This window comes from Malaclemys terrapin, chromosome 11, assembly GCF_027887155.1.
Source record: "Malaclemys terrapin pileata isolate rMalTer1 chromosome 11, rMalTer1.hap1, whole genome shotgun sequence".
NCBI classification, from domain to species: Eukaryota; Metazoa; Chordata; order Testudines; family Emydidae; genus Malaclemys; species Malaclemys terrapin.
The window spans coordinates 34367553-34384095 of NC_071515.1; the positions used below are offsets into that span (position 1 = coordinate 34367553).

General features: G+C 40.6%; 1 protein-coding gene across 5 annotated transcripts in view; it reads right to left on the minus strand.

Annotated features, from left to right (window-relative positions):
• Positions 1-16543, minus strand: part of ITPRID2 (ITPR interacting domain containing 2) — a 58854-nt gene that overhangs the window by 26866 nt on the left and 15445 nt on the right. For all 5 annotated transcript variants that reach the window (XM_054043783.1, XM_054043782.1, XM_054043781.1 and 2 more), the window contains 2 exons: positions 15328-16046; positions 9032-9104 (listed from right to left, as the gene is read on the minus strand). In XM_054043783.1, coding sequence (XP_053899758.1) covers positions 9032-9104; positions 15328-16046 — 792 coding nt within the window. The remainder of the gene's footprint in view (positions 1-9031; positions 9105-15327; positions 16047-16543) is intronic.

The window sequence follows — 16543 nt, forward strand, 5'->3', positions numbered from 1 at the left end:
CTGCTATCATCTGCCTGAGTTTGTGCTTCTGGTAGAGAAAAGAGGAAGAAGTGCATTGAATCTGTTCATTAACATCTAGCAATATTTGGGTTATTTGCTGCAATGTTTTGCATTATGGATACTAATGAACCCAAATGCAATAAGCTTTTATATCAGTATTCCAGATTTGGGTGGGAGGTGCCTAGTTATGGGGACCTAAGAGTACTCTCACCTCAGTACAGAGCTGGCCTTACCATGAGGCGAACTAAGGCAGCTGCCTCAGGTGCCAGACTGTGGGGGAAGCGGGCGCCACTAGGACCCAGAGTGTAGAAAATTATGGCTGCTGCTGGTGCATATGTATTCTCTCTGCTCCAGATTCACAGAGATGGTGGAGTGCTGTGCTGGAGGAAGGAGGGCACAAGAGACATAACAGGCAGGCAGGAGAAAAGGTGAGAGGGAATAACAGAAAACAGCAGAAGCTGCAGGGAGAGAGAGAGGAGCCGCCTCTTATGTACCTCTCTAGCACCTCCAGGAGCCTGGACTGATTAACACCAGCTTCTCAGGGACCTTCCTGTTTCCTGCTGCTTCCCTGAACCCACTTGAGGAGAACAGGCAGTCAACTGAAGTAGTAGGAGCCAGTTAGGCCCTTAAGACGCTGATATCATCCCTCTCTCAGGCCCTGCTACCAGCCTGCTTATTTGTCCCCTTCAATTGAGTGTTGAGAGCCACTATAGCTGGCACAGAACAGCAGTCATGAGTGAAAAAAGAAAGCAAACAAAGGAAGCTTTTCTATTTAAGCAGGAAGGAGCTCTCCTGAGATACACAGACACAAATGTTCACGTTGAGCCTTCCAGGCCCAGTGAGGATGTGAGTGGTGAGGAGATGCCTGATCTTCCAGTTAGAGTGCAAGTGACCTGGAAGCTACTGCAGCATCCATATCTCCAGCTCAAATGGATGTAACCATGCACATTCCTGAAGAAAAATGATCAGAAGAGTGCGGTGGAGGTGCAAGAAACAGCTGCTGTTGAGTTTAGTTCCTTAAGTCTAGATCAGTGGTTCTCAAACTAGGGCCGCCGCTTGTTCAGGGAAAGCCCTTGGCAGGCCAGGTCGGTTTGTTTACCGGCCGCGGCCACACGTTCGGCTTATCACAGCTCCCAGTGGCCTCGGTTTGCCACTCCAGGCGAACGGGAGCTGCAGGAAGCGGCGTGGGCCAAGGGACGTACTAGTCACTGCTTCCCGTGGCCCCCATTGGCCTGGAGCAGCGAACCGCAGCCACTGGGAGCTGTGATCGGCCAAACCTGCGGACATGGCAGGTAAACAAACCGGCCAGTCCCGCCAGGGGCTTTCCCTGAACAAGCAGCGGCCCTAGTTTGAGAACTACTGGTCTAGATGATCCAGGACTGTGGACCCACTTGAGCAGTAGCTTGAGGGACTTCCTTGTACTGCATGGGCCACAGCAAGTGAAAAACTTCATGTTCCCCAAAGACAATGAAAATAGAAGGTTCCATCCAACGCAATACTGGTGTGAAATCCCCAATGGTGACAAAGTGGAGAGGCCATGGCTTATGTACTCGAAAACCCAGAATGCTGCATACTGTTTTTGTTGCAAACTCTTCCCCGAATGTTCCAGCCACATGGGGTTCTACAGGAACAAAGGACTGGAAAAATCTGGCATGCCATGAGAAGGCAGCAAATCACCAGAGAGCATTTCATAGGTGGAAAGAGCTTGAGATGAGACTAAGGTTAAAGGCCACCATAGATGATCAGCATCAAGAGAAGATTGCATCAGAGTCTCTTTACTGGCAAAATGTTCTGAAAAGGCTCATTGCCATTGTGAGAATCCTTGCTACCCAAAACCTAGCACTGTGTGGCACTTCAGATCAGCTGTATGTGCCAAACAATGGAAACTTCCTTAAAATTGTGGAACTGATGGCTGAGTTTGATGCTGTACTCCAGGAGCATCTAAGAAGAGTCACCACCCAAGAAACACACACACACACACACACACACCACTACCTTGGAAAAACAATTCAAAATGAGATCATACAGTTACTGGCAACAAAAGTCAAACAGAAGACTGTGGCAGATCTGAAGTCAGCAAGATATTACTCTGTTATTCTGGACTGCACACCCGACATCAGCCATACTGAACAAATGGCTTTAATGGTGCGTTTTGTAACAACAACAGAACCTAGTGAAAATGTCCCTGTAATGGTGACTGTCACAGAGCATCTTCTAGTATTTATTGTCATTTATGATACTACAGGAGCTGGTATGACAAATGTGCTTCTTAAAAAACTGGAAGATATAGGAATTGCGATAGCTGACATGAGAGGTCAGGGCTACGATAATGGTGCCAACATGAAAAGAAAGAACAGAGGAGTGCAGACACGGATCCGAGAGTTAAACCCTCGAGCTTTTTTTCCCCATGCAGTTCTCATTCATTGAACTTGGTGGTCAGTGATGCAGCATCAGCTTCTAGTGAGGTTGCTGAATTTTTTAATGTAATTCAAAGCATCTATGTATTTTTCTCTGCATCGACTCATTGATGGCAATTTTTGAAGCAACATCTGGGAACATCCTCTCTGACACTGAAACCACTGAGTGCCACACGATGGGAAAGTCGAGTGGAGGCGATAAAGCCTATCAAACACCAAATTGAGAAGATAGATGATGCCATAGTTGCCATTATAGAGAATAATGGTATGACAGGAACTGTTTGTGGGAGAATAGTGGCAGAGGGAAATGGAATCACCAGTAACATACATAACTTCAAATTTCTGTGTGGCTTAGTGTTGTGGCATGACATACTGTTTGAAATAAATGTTGTAAGCAAGAGACTCCAAGGTGTTGACCTTGATATATCTAGAGCAATGGAACAACTGGACAAAACAAAGTCATACCTACAGTCTTACTGGTAGGATGAGGGATTTCAAAACGTTCTGAAGAGTGCACAGAAGTTGGCAGAGGAACTTCACACTGAAGCTATTTTCCCACCCATTCAAGAATACAAGAGTCACCGAAGAAGACGGCATTTTGATTATGAGGCATGGGATAATCCCATAAGAGAACCCAAACAACAATTCAAAGTTGAATTCTTTAACCAGGTGCTAGACTGTGCAATACAGTCAGTTGAAGAACGTTTCATGCAGCTCAAGGAACACAGCAGTATATTTGGGATGTCGTATGATATTCCAAAACTCCTCACTATACCTGAAGAAGACCTACATCAGCAATGCAGGACACTAGAGACAGTGTTGACACATGACGATATGCGCAATATTGATGCGAGTGATTTAGGTGATGAACTGAAAGCCCTTTCAAGATACATTTCAGCAGGATCAACTCCAAAGGCTGTTGTGGAATATATGTGCGCAAATAAAATGACCACCCTCTTTCCAAATGCTTTTGTTGCTCTGCGCATACTTCTAACACTTCCTGTAATAGTTGCCAGTGGAGAACGCAGCTTCTCCAAGCTGAAGTTAATAAAAACACATCTACGCTCCACAATGACACGGGAGAGGCTGGTCAGCCTTGCAACCATCTCAGTAAATCAGAGGTCAGCAACCTTTCAGAAGTGAGGTGCAAAGTCTTCATTTATTCACTGTAACTTAAGGTTTCGCATGCCAGTAATACATTTTAACGTTTTTAGAAGGTCTCTTTCTATAAGTCTATATTATGTAACTAAACTATTATTGTATGTAAAGTAAATAATAGTGCAGTGAGGTGAGTGGGGCCGGTGGCCGGAACCCCAGACCGGCTGCGGGCTGAGCGGGGCCAGTGGCCAGGACCCCGGCTTGCACGGGGCCAGTGGCCGGAATCCCAGACCGGCTGCGGGCTGAGCGGGGCCAGTGGCCAGGACCCCAGCTTGCACGGGGCCGGTGGCCAGAATCCCAGACCGGCTGTGGGCTGAGCGGGGCCAGCGACCAGAACGTCAGCGGGCTGAGCAGCTCAGCCCGCTGCTGGTCTGGGGTTCCGTCCACCGGCTCCTGCCAGCCGGGGTCCCAGCTGCCGGCCCCGCTCAGTCCGCTGCCGGCCGAGGGTTCCATTCATCCAGGCAGGCAGCGGGTTGAGTGGGGCCGGCAGCCGGGACTCCAGCTGGCAGCAGAGTGCCACTAAAAATCGGCTCGCATGCTACCTTTGGCATGCGTGCCGGAGGTTGCCGATGCCTGCAATAGAGCATGAGCTGACCCAGACTGTGGACCTTCAGGAAGCAGGCATCGGCAACCTCCATTGCAACCAAGAAGGCACAGAAAGCACCACTTTGATCAATCAAAGAGATAAAAATGCCAGTGTTTACTAGGCAGACAAGAAAAGTTACATTTACTGTTCAGGCGTTTGAAAGTTAAGTGTTACTTAACATTTTTGAACAAGGCATTTTAAGTTGTTAGTTCTCCTTTATTGGGGTAGGTATCAAAGCACTACCATGAGAGGAGTAGAACAGGAAGAAGGCAGAATTGAGACCTTTCGAAGTTTTGGCCCAAGCGAGGGGCACGGGGGTGTCATTTGAGCTCCCCGCCTCAGGTGCCAAATGTTGTGGACCGGCCCTGCCTCAGTGCCTCCTTTTTCCCACTTGGTACTCTGCTGACTCTGCCTGGGAGAGGAGCTCAGATCACTGTCTGTAACCAAACATGCACTAAACCGTGACAGCAGAGGACACTGCTACAATAAGCCCTGACAAGTCTTCCCTCAAGAAAAGTGAAGGGGCATCACAGCATGTGGAGGGCATGAGCGTGAACTCCCCCAAATATCTGGCTAATTTCAGGCCTCTTTCTGTAGATATGTACAGAGATACGTACATGTGTGTACACTCCCACCCGCCCTACCTGGAGCAGTAAATATCAACTGGAATTAACGGTGGTGTTGCCAGTAATGTGTAATACTAGCCCATTACTATAGCTTTCATTTTCAAGAGTGACTCCTGATTTTGCCTACCAAACTTGAGACATCTTGAAGGGGTCTGATTTTTGGCAGCTGGCTGCTCAACTTCTGAAAGTCAGGCACTCCTAAGGAACCACAAGCTGGGTATTCAAAAATCACTAGACACTGAAAACCTAGGGCTATGTCTTTTACACCACAGATGTACAGCCTGTATTTGTGAAGCTCTATTCAGAAGGTGCCGGAAAGAAGTCGCTGTTGCATAAATGCAAGTCATCATTAAATGAAGAACTTTGTTTTCCAGCTAACAAAAGCTTCCTTCCATCTAACTTTGCAATAACTTTTTATACTGGACATTTAGCAGCACTTTATGTTTACAGCACAAAGCAACTGAAGCTCTTCATTTCTCTCTACAGTCTTCCTACAAAAACCCCACAAGCAAAACATAGCTACATTTGAGTTATGTAATAACAAATGCCAGTTCTGAGCATACTGGATAAACTAGTTCAGTGCCATTTACAAGACATGACCTAAAAAGTACAGCAAGCTGGTCTTACCATGTTAAGGGATACTTAGCAGTCTCAATGCAGTGTTTGACAAACACTAATAGCAAAACAATACAATACAATACAACACAACACAAAAGCACTCAGGATAGTTAAGTCCCAGGCAGACTGCGAAGAGCTACAAAAGGAATCTCTCAAAACTGGGTGACTGGGCAACAAAATGGCAGATGAAATTAAATGTTGATAAATGCAAAGTGGTGCACATTGGAAAACATAATCCCAACTATACATATAAAATAATGGGGTCTAAATTAGTTGTTACCACTCAAGAAAAAGATCTTGGCGTCATTGTGGATAGTTCTCTAAAAACATCAATGTGCAGCGGCCGTCAAAAAAGCGAACACAATGTTGGGAATCATTAAAAAAGGGATAGATAATATCATATTGCCTCTATATAAATCCATGGTAAGCCCAAATCTTGAATTCTGTATGCAGATGTGATTGCCACATCTCAAAAAAAGATATATTGGAATTGGAAAAGGTTCCGAAAAGGGCAACAAAAATTATTAGGGGTATGGAACGGCTGCCATGCGAGGAGAGATTAATAAGACTGGGACTTTTCAGCTTGAAAAAGAGAAGACTAAGGGGGGATATGATAGAGGTCTATAAAATCATGACTGGTGTGGAGAAAGTAAATAAGGAAGTGTTATTTACTCCTTCTCATAACACAAGAACTAGGGGTCACCAAATTAAATTAATAGGCAGCAGGTTTAAAAACAAACAAAAGGAAGTATTTTTTCACACAATGCACAGTCAACCTGTGGAACTCCTTGCCAGAAGATGTTGTGAAGGCCAAGACTATAACAGGATTCAAAAAAGAACTAAATAAATTCATGGAGGATAGGTCCATCAATGGCTATTAGCCAGGATGGGGGGAGGGGAGGATGGTGTCCCTAGCCTCTGTTTGCCAGAAGCTGGAAATGGGCAAAAAGGAATGGATCACCTGATGATTACCTGTTCTGTTCATTCCCTCTGGGGCACCTGGCATTGGCCACTGTCAGAAGACAGGATACTGGGCTAGATGGACCTTAGGTCTGACCCAGTATGGCCGTTCTCATGTTCTTAATAATTTGCAAGTCACTTTAAAAAAAACATTAATTTAAAAATGAAAAATGTGTGCTAATGGGTGACACTGGCTGCTGTAGAACTCAACGTTGCTTAGGCATGTTTTAATAACCTCCAGCCTATTTCAATGGAGAGAAAAATAGCCACCCATTTTAGTTTAAATATTGTACATTTTACTGCAGACGCTCTTAAAAATATTTTGCAAAGTACAACAAACAAGTCAGAGAAAGCAGCCACAGTCCTCCTTTTAGAAGTACAATGTCATTATAAGTATCTTCTCCTTTTATATCCCATAAATTCATAACATTCGGTTCTGAACGGCACCACTCTGGTGTGGACAGAGAAATATCCTTCCAAAAACAGACACAGGCCTGCGTCTGTGAAGAGTACATGTTAAATATGTATTTCTGGTTTGGGTGCTTATGTATAATAGAACCATGCCACTGAAACAGGTTAGTCTATGTTAAACTACTTAACAGCAAATACGTTGTAACACCAATTAGGGTTTCCACTCAGAGCTGAACTGAGCTAAGGGATCCCTAGCAAGGCTACGACTCTTGTTCAGAAACAGTAGCCAAGTTTTTTTCCAACACAACTAGTAGTTTTTGGTGCCTCCATATTTATTGAGCACTTGCCCTCTGAAATCAGACCCCTTGTCTCAATTTGAGCACCCAAAAATCACTAGTCACCTAAAACGCTTCTCTTCTTGGAGCTTCACTAAATTGGTATGGTCTTGTAAGATTCTTACACTAAGAAACTAATGTTTGGGAATAGTCTCAACTTTTATGTTTAGAACTGACCCAATGATCAATAAAGGTAAATGTTTAACAAAACAGGGAAGTACATGGCTTGCAGTATGATAATGACACAAAGTCTGCCGTGGTTTGGCAGTTATTTTGTGTCCTATGTGAAATAAATATTTGGGCTCAGACTACTTTCTAGCAGATAGTAGCTGTCCCCATCACAATTAGCACCCTTCTTGGTAGATTCAGCCGATAATGTGCATAGGCTTGGAAAATTCACCATTCTTTCACTTCTATGCAGGTGTTCCCAGAACGGAGTTGAAGCACAGTGGAGGGACAATATGGGAAAGCATGCACTGCTGTTGCCAATTATACCAGTTCTGTGGCTATACAGAAGTTTTTCATTGCCAGGGCTGTCTGGCACCTTTCATGAGCACCAAGTTTATGCAGGGTTTTGGGCACATTTTTTTTCCTGAGGTGGGTGGAGGTCTATATAACACACCTTTAGTTAGAAATAGAAGACTTTGTTTTGGATGGAAAAAGTGCAAGTACCCAAGGCTTTGAACTTCCTTCAATGTTGGTGAAGACCTGACAAACAGGAAACCCTTTCAAAAAAATCAGATTTTTACCATACAAACTGCACAGAGCTTTTTACCTGGGGACTTTTTACCTGGGAACAAATATCAAATGTACCTAAAGACAGGTATACCATACGTGTGTACAATCCTGAGGAAAAAATAAATCAAGATGGGGATGCTGTGAAAAGGTTGGTTACTGACAGAACTTCTGTCACCTTCTCTCTTCCTGTCCTACCTTTCACAACGGAGGAGTAGTAGTCAACGCAACTGTACATGTATTATGGGAAATACTGCAGTACCTATACAGGAAACCATTCTTATTAGGTTTTCAATCTTCAGAGTTCACTTCAAGGTATCCTCAAACATACTGAATGCACGTCTACAGCTGTTAGAAGACCACCTCATCTTATACAACTTAAATTTGTTAATCTCTTAAATTGTTGCTTTAAACAGATTTCTGTCTCTCTTTAGTTTTTGCTGGGGCGTGATCAGGTGTCCATATATATAGTCCCTAAAAGAACCATTCACTTAATACATCAGGGACTAGTCTTTCATTAGTTACACATGCATCAGCTGGAGACTAAACTTCATTTGACAGCTTTTCATGAGAAGCAATAACAATGATAAAATGAACTTAAACCTCTGCCTTGCCCCTCTCCCCGCCCAAAATATAAAATAACGTCATTCAAGATGAAAGCGTGCAATAAATTTGCTACATAATCCGGTTCAGGGAGTTTGCCATCTGAAGAACTAGGACTTCCACCTAGTGCATTCATTTTGGCCCTTTGTGTAGTCAAAATGCAGCTGTAGCATAGCAAATAGTAAAAAGCTGGATATACCATACAATTTAGGTTTAAAACAATATAATTTTAATTTAAATGGGAATCTTAAATTACAAGATCTGGATAGGAAAAACCCTACAACCTGAATTATCATTTCAGTTTCGCTGCACCATCATGAATGGTACAAAAGTCATAACATTAATTGAGGTTATAGAGCTGCCTCATCTCCTGTAATTTTAGGGTGCCACTTTGCAATTATCTTCTGTGATTTTAAACTTAGTTGAAAAGCATTCCCTCCCCTCCTCTCCCCCCCCCGCCTTTTTTTTTTTTTTTTTTGGAAGGATTACTACTTAAGTAGTTTTAAATCCCCGAGTCAGCACTTCAAGATTCAGAGACACTTTTAGGATAGCACTGGCTTCGAGAACTGGAAGTCTACTCACCTCTTCTTGATTTGTTCAAGTGTAACTGGTAAGAAGTTGGAACATGTGGTGTTTCTCCCTCTGTGCTTTGAATCTAGAGGAGAGGAGATTTGTAGATTTAGTTATACCAGTGGAACGTGTTCCTGCACCTCAGATTGTGTACAGTGTATACAGTTTCAGACAATCTTTTTTTATCCACCAGGTCTGCAATGACAGGTAGAAACAGTTATTCTAATGTATCTTACCTTGCAAAATTAAAATATTCTTAATTTAGCATTTAAGATAACTGTAACAATGCCTCCAGTTTTGCAAAATAATGCCTCTGCCTCACCTTACATTAATTCCCATAAACACTAGGTCACCATCCTGTGACAATATTCTGTCAGTATTGAGAATCTTATTGGTCTTTGACATAAGACTAAAATAGTAATGTAATTCTATCTTTACCATGGTACATTGCTCTTTCCATTCACATTATTTCATCCCCATTGGGAAATGCAGTTATTTTTAGTCCCTTGCATGAATAAGAAGCATGATGTGTGAATAAAATACATTTAGAGTAGTGAAACAAGTGGCCATCTTGAAGTAAACACACTCCCTAGTGTCATCTTGCAAGGTGATGAGTATTTCACTGCAACATGAGTTTAATGAGTTCTTCTTAGGAAGAGTTCAGCTCCTGTTGGGATTGCAGCCATACTTAGCTAGATTATTATTTGTAGAAATGCTTCTTGTGTTTCCCAGTACATAAAATGGAAGATAGCGTGTTGTAAGTCATGAAGATTCCAAATGGGAAACTTCAAATTACATACCATGGAAAATTAATCCTACTGCTTAGTCCTTTTGCAAAACAGTAAAACTTATTGTTAAGTAAACAGTTCTCAGACGACCGTTCAAACAATGAAAAGAATATGTTTAAAATCTCAACAGAAAGGCCTTTGTTTTGTTTGAAAGCCCTAATACATTTTCTTTTTTGTATGTAACAAAAGATCCATTAGTTCGCATGCAAGGCTAGACTGTAAAAATAAAAACCCACACTAATGTACTAGTCTAACTAAATTCAAAATTAACAAGGAGAGAAACTTCCAACTGCATCTGTAGCTAGATTCAGCTAAATACATATATATCCACCCATATTTCACATACAAATTGGCATTTTGCTCATTTTTGAAATGTGTTTGTCAAAAGCAAAAAATATATTTACACTGACATGATCTTTGCTGCAAGAATAAAGCAAAATGCTAAATACATTTTCTCAAGTACAGGAGATTCAGGAAGTACTCAGTCTACGGGTCTGCCCTTGACTTCAGTGGGAAAAAGATAGCAACTCCTACTGACTTCAAATGGGATTAAACTCTACATTAAGAACAGCATCAGATCTGTTCCTCCTGACTGTGTAGACTGTCCCAAGAGGTAAAATAATCGTCTTCTCAAAATACAGGCTACTGAAAAAGAAGTTCAGGCTGTAACTGCGTAATATGAAAATGGATATAACATATTTAAAATTACCACACAAACTATTCCACAAAAGATTAGTTAGAGTAAAGTAGCGATTCCAAAGGAACTCATCCTTGGGAGGAATTTTCAAATCCTCTAGTTGTCCTTAAATGAGGAATTGGGATTGCAATCTCCTGCTATAATCAATTCCTCAAAGAACAACTTTCCCCTATTTGTTAATTAAGTTGGCTGGGTAGAATCCATGACCACATCACTAAGAGAATTTATGGCTGTCTAAAGTACATCCAGCTGCAACGTCAAGAGGAAAAAAAATAAATCTTAATATGATCACAGAAGCTATTATATATTCTTCAGTAACTAAAATAGTTACATTTTAACGTATTCAAGCTATAATCTCTGCTATCACTGTTGCACCATGTTGGAAATAAGAGTGCCAAGAAGAGAAAACAATTTTTTTTGAAGAGCATTTGATTCCTTTATAGTTTCACAGATTACTTTAACTCATGATATTCCACATTGAAATATTTATATTATATTTTACTGGGGAAAAAAAAGTCAGCCACTGAAGTGTCTTTTTAAATAAAGGAGATCTTTGTTCACACTTGACCCGAGTTCACCCACTTCTCAACTTTCACAGTTTGACGTGGATAAAATTGCCTTGTTTCTGTTTTCTATTAAAATCAGAGCATGTCTTATGAAACTCCAATTTATTAAAATGGAAACTTCCAGTGTCAAAAGGACTTCTTAAAAGGAACATGGAGATTTCTCAAAGCATGAGGTGAAAAACTGGCTCTTTGCTTAATTATAGCATTTAAAATAACATAGGATACAAATTAAACAAGCAGGAGCAGTTTGAGCTTTACTTATGAGAAAACAGAAACTGATAAATTATATCAAAGATATAATGTGCTTCAGGGGAAAAAAAAAAAAAAGATTCAAAACACTTTGCTCTACCTTTGTCAAAGATCTTAAGATCTGAAGACTGCTGAGCATCTTCAATGCAGCACGGGACCTAAAATGCTTTATTCAGCTCACGACATGACTTCTTGCCTGAGGACTGCAGGTCCAAGTCCTGTGCATTTAATATTTTTGCTCAGCAAAATTTTAGGCCACTTTAACCCCAATGTAAGCAAGTGCAACTCTATTTACTTTAAACTGAACAATGCCATTTAAAATTTAGATATGAAGTGTTTTAAAGAGTGCCTTATAGGAAAAAATGAATGCAACACAACTTGCACAATAGCTGATGTTTTCATCTGCTGGAAAGGCAGTTTGTAAAATTCCAGTTATAAGACCATGAGAATGAGATACAAGAAAAGCTATTTCTTCAAAACTTATTGGGCTCAATTAGCTCACAATCAGCTACCAGTTATTAATTATCAGTAACTGATCATTTCTATTATCTTTCTTGGCAGCTTTGGGAATGAGAAGTGATTCACTGAAGCAGAACTCAGCAATGCTTTCGAACAGTCTAACCTCTATGGGAAGGAACATCCAGAACGGTTTGCGTGAGGGACATTGCAATAATGCATGTAAGGCATGGCTGCTGTTTACTGAACTAATCATAACCAACCTCACTCTTACTCGTCTCTTGGTTTTATCCACCTGTTATCTCTCATTTTATACTTTGATTAGGTATAATCCGTACTTAGATAATAAATTCTTTGTGGCAGGGACTTTTTGTTGCATGTGCCCCTAGCATAGTAGAAGCCTAAATCTAGCATCATGGGCCCTGATTCCACCCCCTCAAAGAAAGAGTAAGACTGATTCAACACAATTCCTGGTATTTTGCAAAATACAGCTACTTGTTTAAGACAAGTTACATAGCAGGAAATAAATATTTTAATTAAATTGGTTTACTTTTTTTAAAAAAATTGAAAAAAGTCAGTCTTACAGGCCCTTTGATTGCACTGGTCTTCCAGGAAAGACATCTTGGTTCTCTTCCCCTCTCTTTGTTTCTGATGGCTAGGCTCTGCCTTTCAACTGCCAATCTCCTTTTCATCTTAAATGCCTTCCACCTCCTGACCTTGGCTGTGCTACTGGATCAGTTGTGTTTGCAATCCAAGTGTGCTGCCTCGCAAAACAAGCCCATTACTCCTTCCAACCTCTTTAGCCAATATTGAAGCATGAGACAGACCTTAGTGAATCTAATTGGCTAACTGAAGAGAGGTTGCTTGAGGGAAATCCTGCTCTGAAAAACTCCCACTCTGGCTAGCTTTACAGCGACAGCCTTCCTAATGGAGCTGACCAACTAAGCATTAGAAAGCATGGGAAGAGCTTCCTTAATAGATTTGTCATCTTTCTTATGTGTAGGAATACATTCCAAACAAAGCTTAGGAAAGAGTGGGTGAAGAGTTATTTTCATTGCTTCTAATATTGTTTATTGTTCATTGTACCCTCTTTAAAATGCAGGAAAATAAAATTAAAATTACCAGATAACGTTCAGTTTTGCTGAAGAAAAATAAGAATCCCTCCTGGGGATTAGCAAGCAGTTGAAATGTATATACTCTTACTGTATAAACAAAAACTCACCACAACTCCATCCTACATTGTACTTCATCATGCTAAAACAGCTGTGTTTATGCACTGGTGACACAGGTTGCAATGTTAACTAGAGCTGCACAAACTCATCAGTTTTGGGTTGCAGAGGTTTCAGCTGTCCCTTTTTCAGTTTTGGGTCATGTTTTCCTTCGAGTCCAACTCAAAGGAAAATTCAGTGGAAGACACCAAGTTTTGTGTCATTTCACCCTATCCTCCTATATTGGCCCAGAATTGCAAAAGAAAAAAAAATCATCTCAGATTTGCGAATACAATCTGATCTTCATTTGTGTAATAAAACCTAACAACGGCCAAGTTTTCCTTGGTTATGTTACAAAAGCTTCACGCTTTTCCAGTGCCAACATAGCAGCAGACATAGAATTTGTTAAGTCCTACTTGAAAAGAAGACACACAATCCTTGTTATATGCTGTTTGTGTTTTTCAATCCAGGGGGTGGGAGATTTTTTGTTTGTTTTTTTTAAAAATCACATCAACAAAGATATTACATTTAAATTCTGAAGGATTTTCATCGTCACTAGAAATGACAACTTAAAATAGGTCAAATTTGGAGACTAAGCTACTTGACAGTGTCCATTTAAAAGCTCTCACAAAACATCTGTTAATCCATAACTCAGTAGACAAATCTTATAATTACTAGTATGAGTAGGAAGTCCATGCAGTATTATTATCTCCAGTGTGATGATTAGTTTCTGCATTCACTGGATTACAACACAAACCTCATGAGTCTAAAAGACCACATACAGAGAACTGGGACAGAATATCCCCCCAGGACAACCATCACTGAAATATTTTGCTAGACTTTTTATGGGGGTAATAAAGGGCCTAGCCCACTGCTGGAGGCAGGATACTTGATTATACAGCATCATTTTTAGATCATACTAAATGAAAATTTGGTAATCAAGCAATATTTTTCTTGAGGAATTTGTAAGTGGAAACTTTGGGGGCCTGTAAGTTATGAGTTAAAGGACTTGATCCAAAAAGTATACAGTCCGGTCAGAGAATAAACCATCTAGTTCTTTCTGACAGGAAGGAATTGTTTGGAATGCAGAAGTGGTAAGCTTTGCCAGGGATTGCAAGCTACCTGAATTCAAAGAAATGAAAAATAAAGACAATTTAAATTAATTATCAGAAAAAGTCACTTCCCAACAGTGAAATCCATTAGAATAGTCTCCTGAGGAAAATGGTGCGGGCCCCATCATTCTGGGGCATTTAAAGGGTCACCTGACAGACCACTGTAGACTATATTGGAGGGGAAATTCCTGCACGGTGGAGAGTGAGTTAGATCAGTGGCTTTCAACCTACGGTCTGCAGACCTCTGGGGGTCCTCAGACGACAACTAAGGGGTCCGCGAAAGACTGCTGTTACCATAGAACAGTGGTTTTCAACCTGTGGTGTGCAGCCCCCTGGGGGACCACAGACTATGTCTAAGATTTCCAAAAGAGTCTGCACCTCTATTCAAAATTGTTAGGTGTCCGCAAATGAAAAAAGGTTGAGAACCACTGAGTAAGATGACCTAATGGGATTCTGCAACCTCTAATTACTGTGAGCAGTTCTCCCTTTCCAAAATGTAAAAAAGATCATTTCACTAACATGCAAGTGAAAGGTTTTATCGCCTGTTAAGATGTAAGCTAATGTTCCTCACTCTCCTAGAGCACGTGATATCACTGACACTCAGCAGAGCAGGGAGCTATGTTGCTTCCACTACTAGTAGAGCAAACTCAGAACCACTAACTCAAATCACAGCAGGCAAATAAATGGAGGAACTAGGCTAAAACCAGGCCTGCTGTAAGTCAGTCTAGTTTCATTGACATCAATGGAGCTATGTCAGCTTATACCAGCTGAGGTTTTTGCCTTACTGTTTCAGACCATTTTTCTAACCTATGTATTCTGTTGAAGGGTATAATAGCTAACAATTTGTAGGCGTTTTTTTAATATCTATTTCAGTTCAGCTTTAAACTGATACTACTACTCAATTGTAAGTGGTTACTAAATAGAGAGAAAATTAGATTTTTTTTAAAGAAGTTAGCCTTTTTAAAAGGAAAACAGTAATTAAAATGATAGAGGAAAAACTAGAAGCTTAGCTAAAAACACCCACAAAAACACTGCATGCAAAATCAAAAATCAGTTTAAAAGAATATATTTTCCTGGCATGGAGCTGCACGTTAAACAACCTTCTATTTTACCAGCCTTTTGGGTTTGTTTGGTTTAAGGACTGTCTTGTCTCAATGTTTCCTGTGTCAGTGTAGGGAACAACAAAGGTTATGTCAACTCGGGGCAAAATAAGGTAATTTCTTTCCACCTACCTCTTCCATCTCAAAGGAGTCCTTCTGCGGTAGCTTTAGAATAGTTATGGATGGAGATGCTATGGGAGCACAAGGTTCTTTATCTGGAGTTGATGTAGATGGATTTTGCAGCTCAGTGCTATTTTCAAGCTCATTATTCGTAGATATATTAGCATCGCTACTGAGATTGGAGGAGTCCACAATACCAGATTCTTCAGACAATCTATTCTGGTGACTTGGAGAGTCATTCTTTTGTTCATCTGTATGAGGCACATTATCATCCTGAGTTCCTTGTTTGTCACTAATTCCAGCAGAAAGAGTTGTGTCATTAAGTATGTCTATAATATTGGTCTGATTACTAGGTATCTCCTCTTTTACTGTAGCCAGAGATGGAGAATCTTTCTTTTTTAAGTGTTTTGGTAATTTTGATTCATTTTTTACATCTTTTTCTTCAGTCTCTTGGTCAGGTGACATTTTCCCTTTTTCAACAGCTGGGGGAGTTGTGCAACTGCTACTTTCGCCTGCCTGCTGGGGTATACACAGACTGAGTTTTGATAGGGTCTTCATTAAACGACTTGCAGTATTGCTTCGATTTAAAGGAGCAGGGTTGGAGGTCTCTTTGTTGGAAGACACTGAATTCATGCTGCCAATTTTCTGCAAAGGAGTCCCAGAAACTTGGGAATATAAGGAAGAAAAAGCATTGGCCACAGTAGTAAGCACTTCAATCTGACGAAAACGACCTGAAGCACAAGAACAAAGCACAAGTTAAATTTTTGAGAGAACAATTGATGGTATTGTGTCTAATATTTGTACAGTCTAACTAAGAATGTCTTAGGACTTGCAACTAATTCTTCTCTCTGGAATGAGTAAACAAAACAACCACAACTTACAGTGCACAGGTAAAGCCAGATTTCTGAACCCCAAATATCTGCATTATCCAAAGAACATCTCTCTCCCTTATCTAAAATTAACATCAAAATTCACTTTGGATGTTGTGAACCCTCATCTTTATGATCATCCATTTTTATTCAGGTCTATGTTCTGAGACTTTCATAAAAGTGAGATCGCCTGTCCTGATATATGATTTCAAGAGTATATTAGCAACACATTAGGAATGTATTATAATACACACTTATATCAAAGCTGATTTCCAAGGTCAAAATTTTAAAAATGTATAGACAATATTTTATTTATGTATAAGCTTGGCCTCTACACATTAAATTTAGAGTCTTGTGGT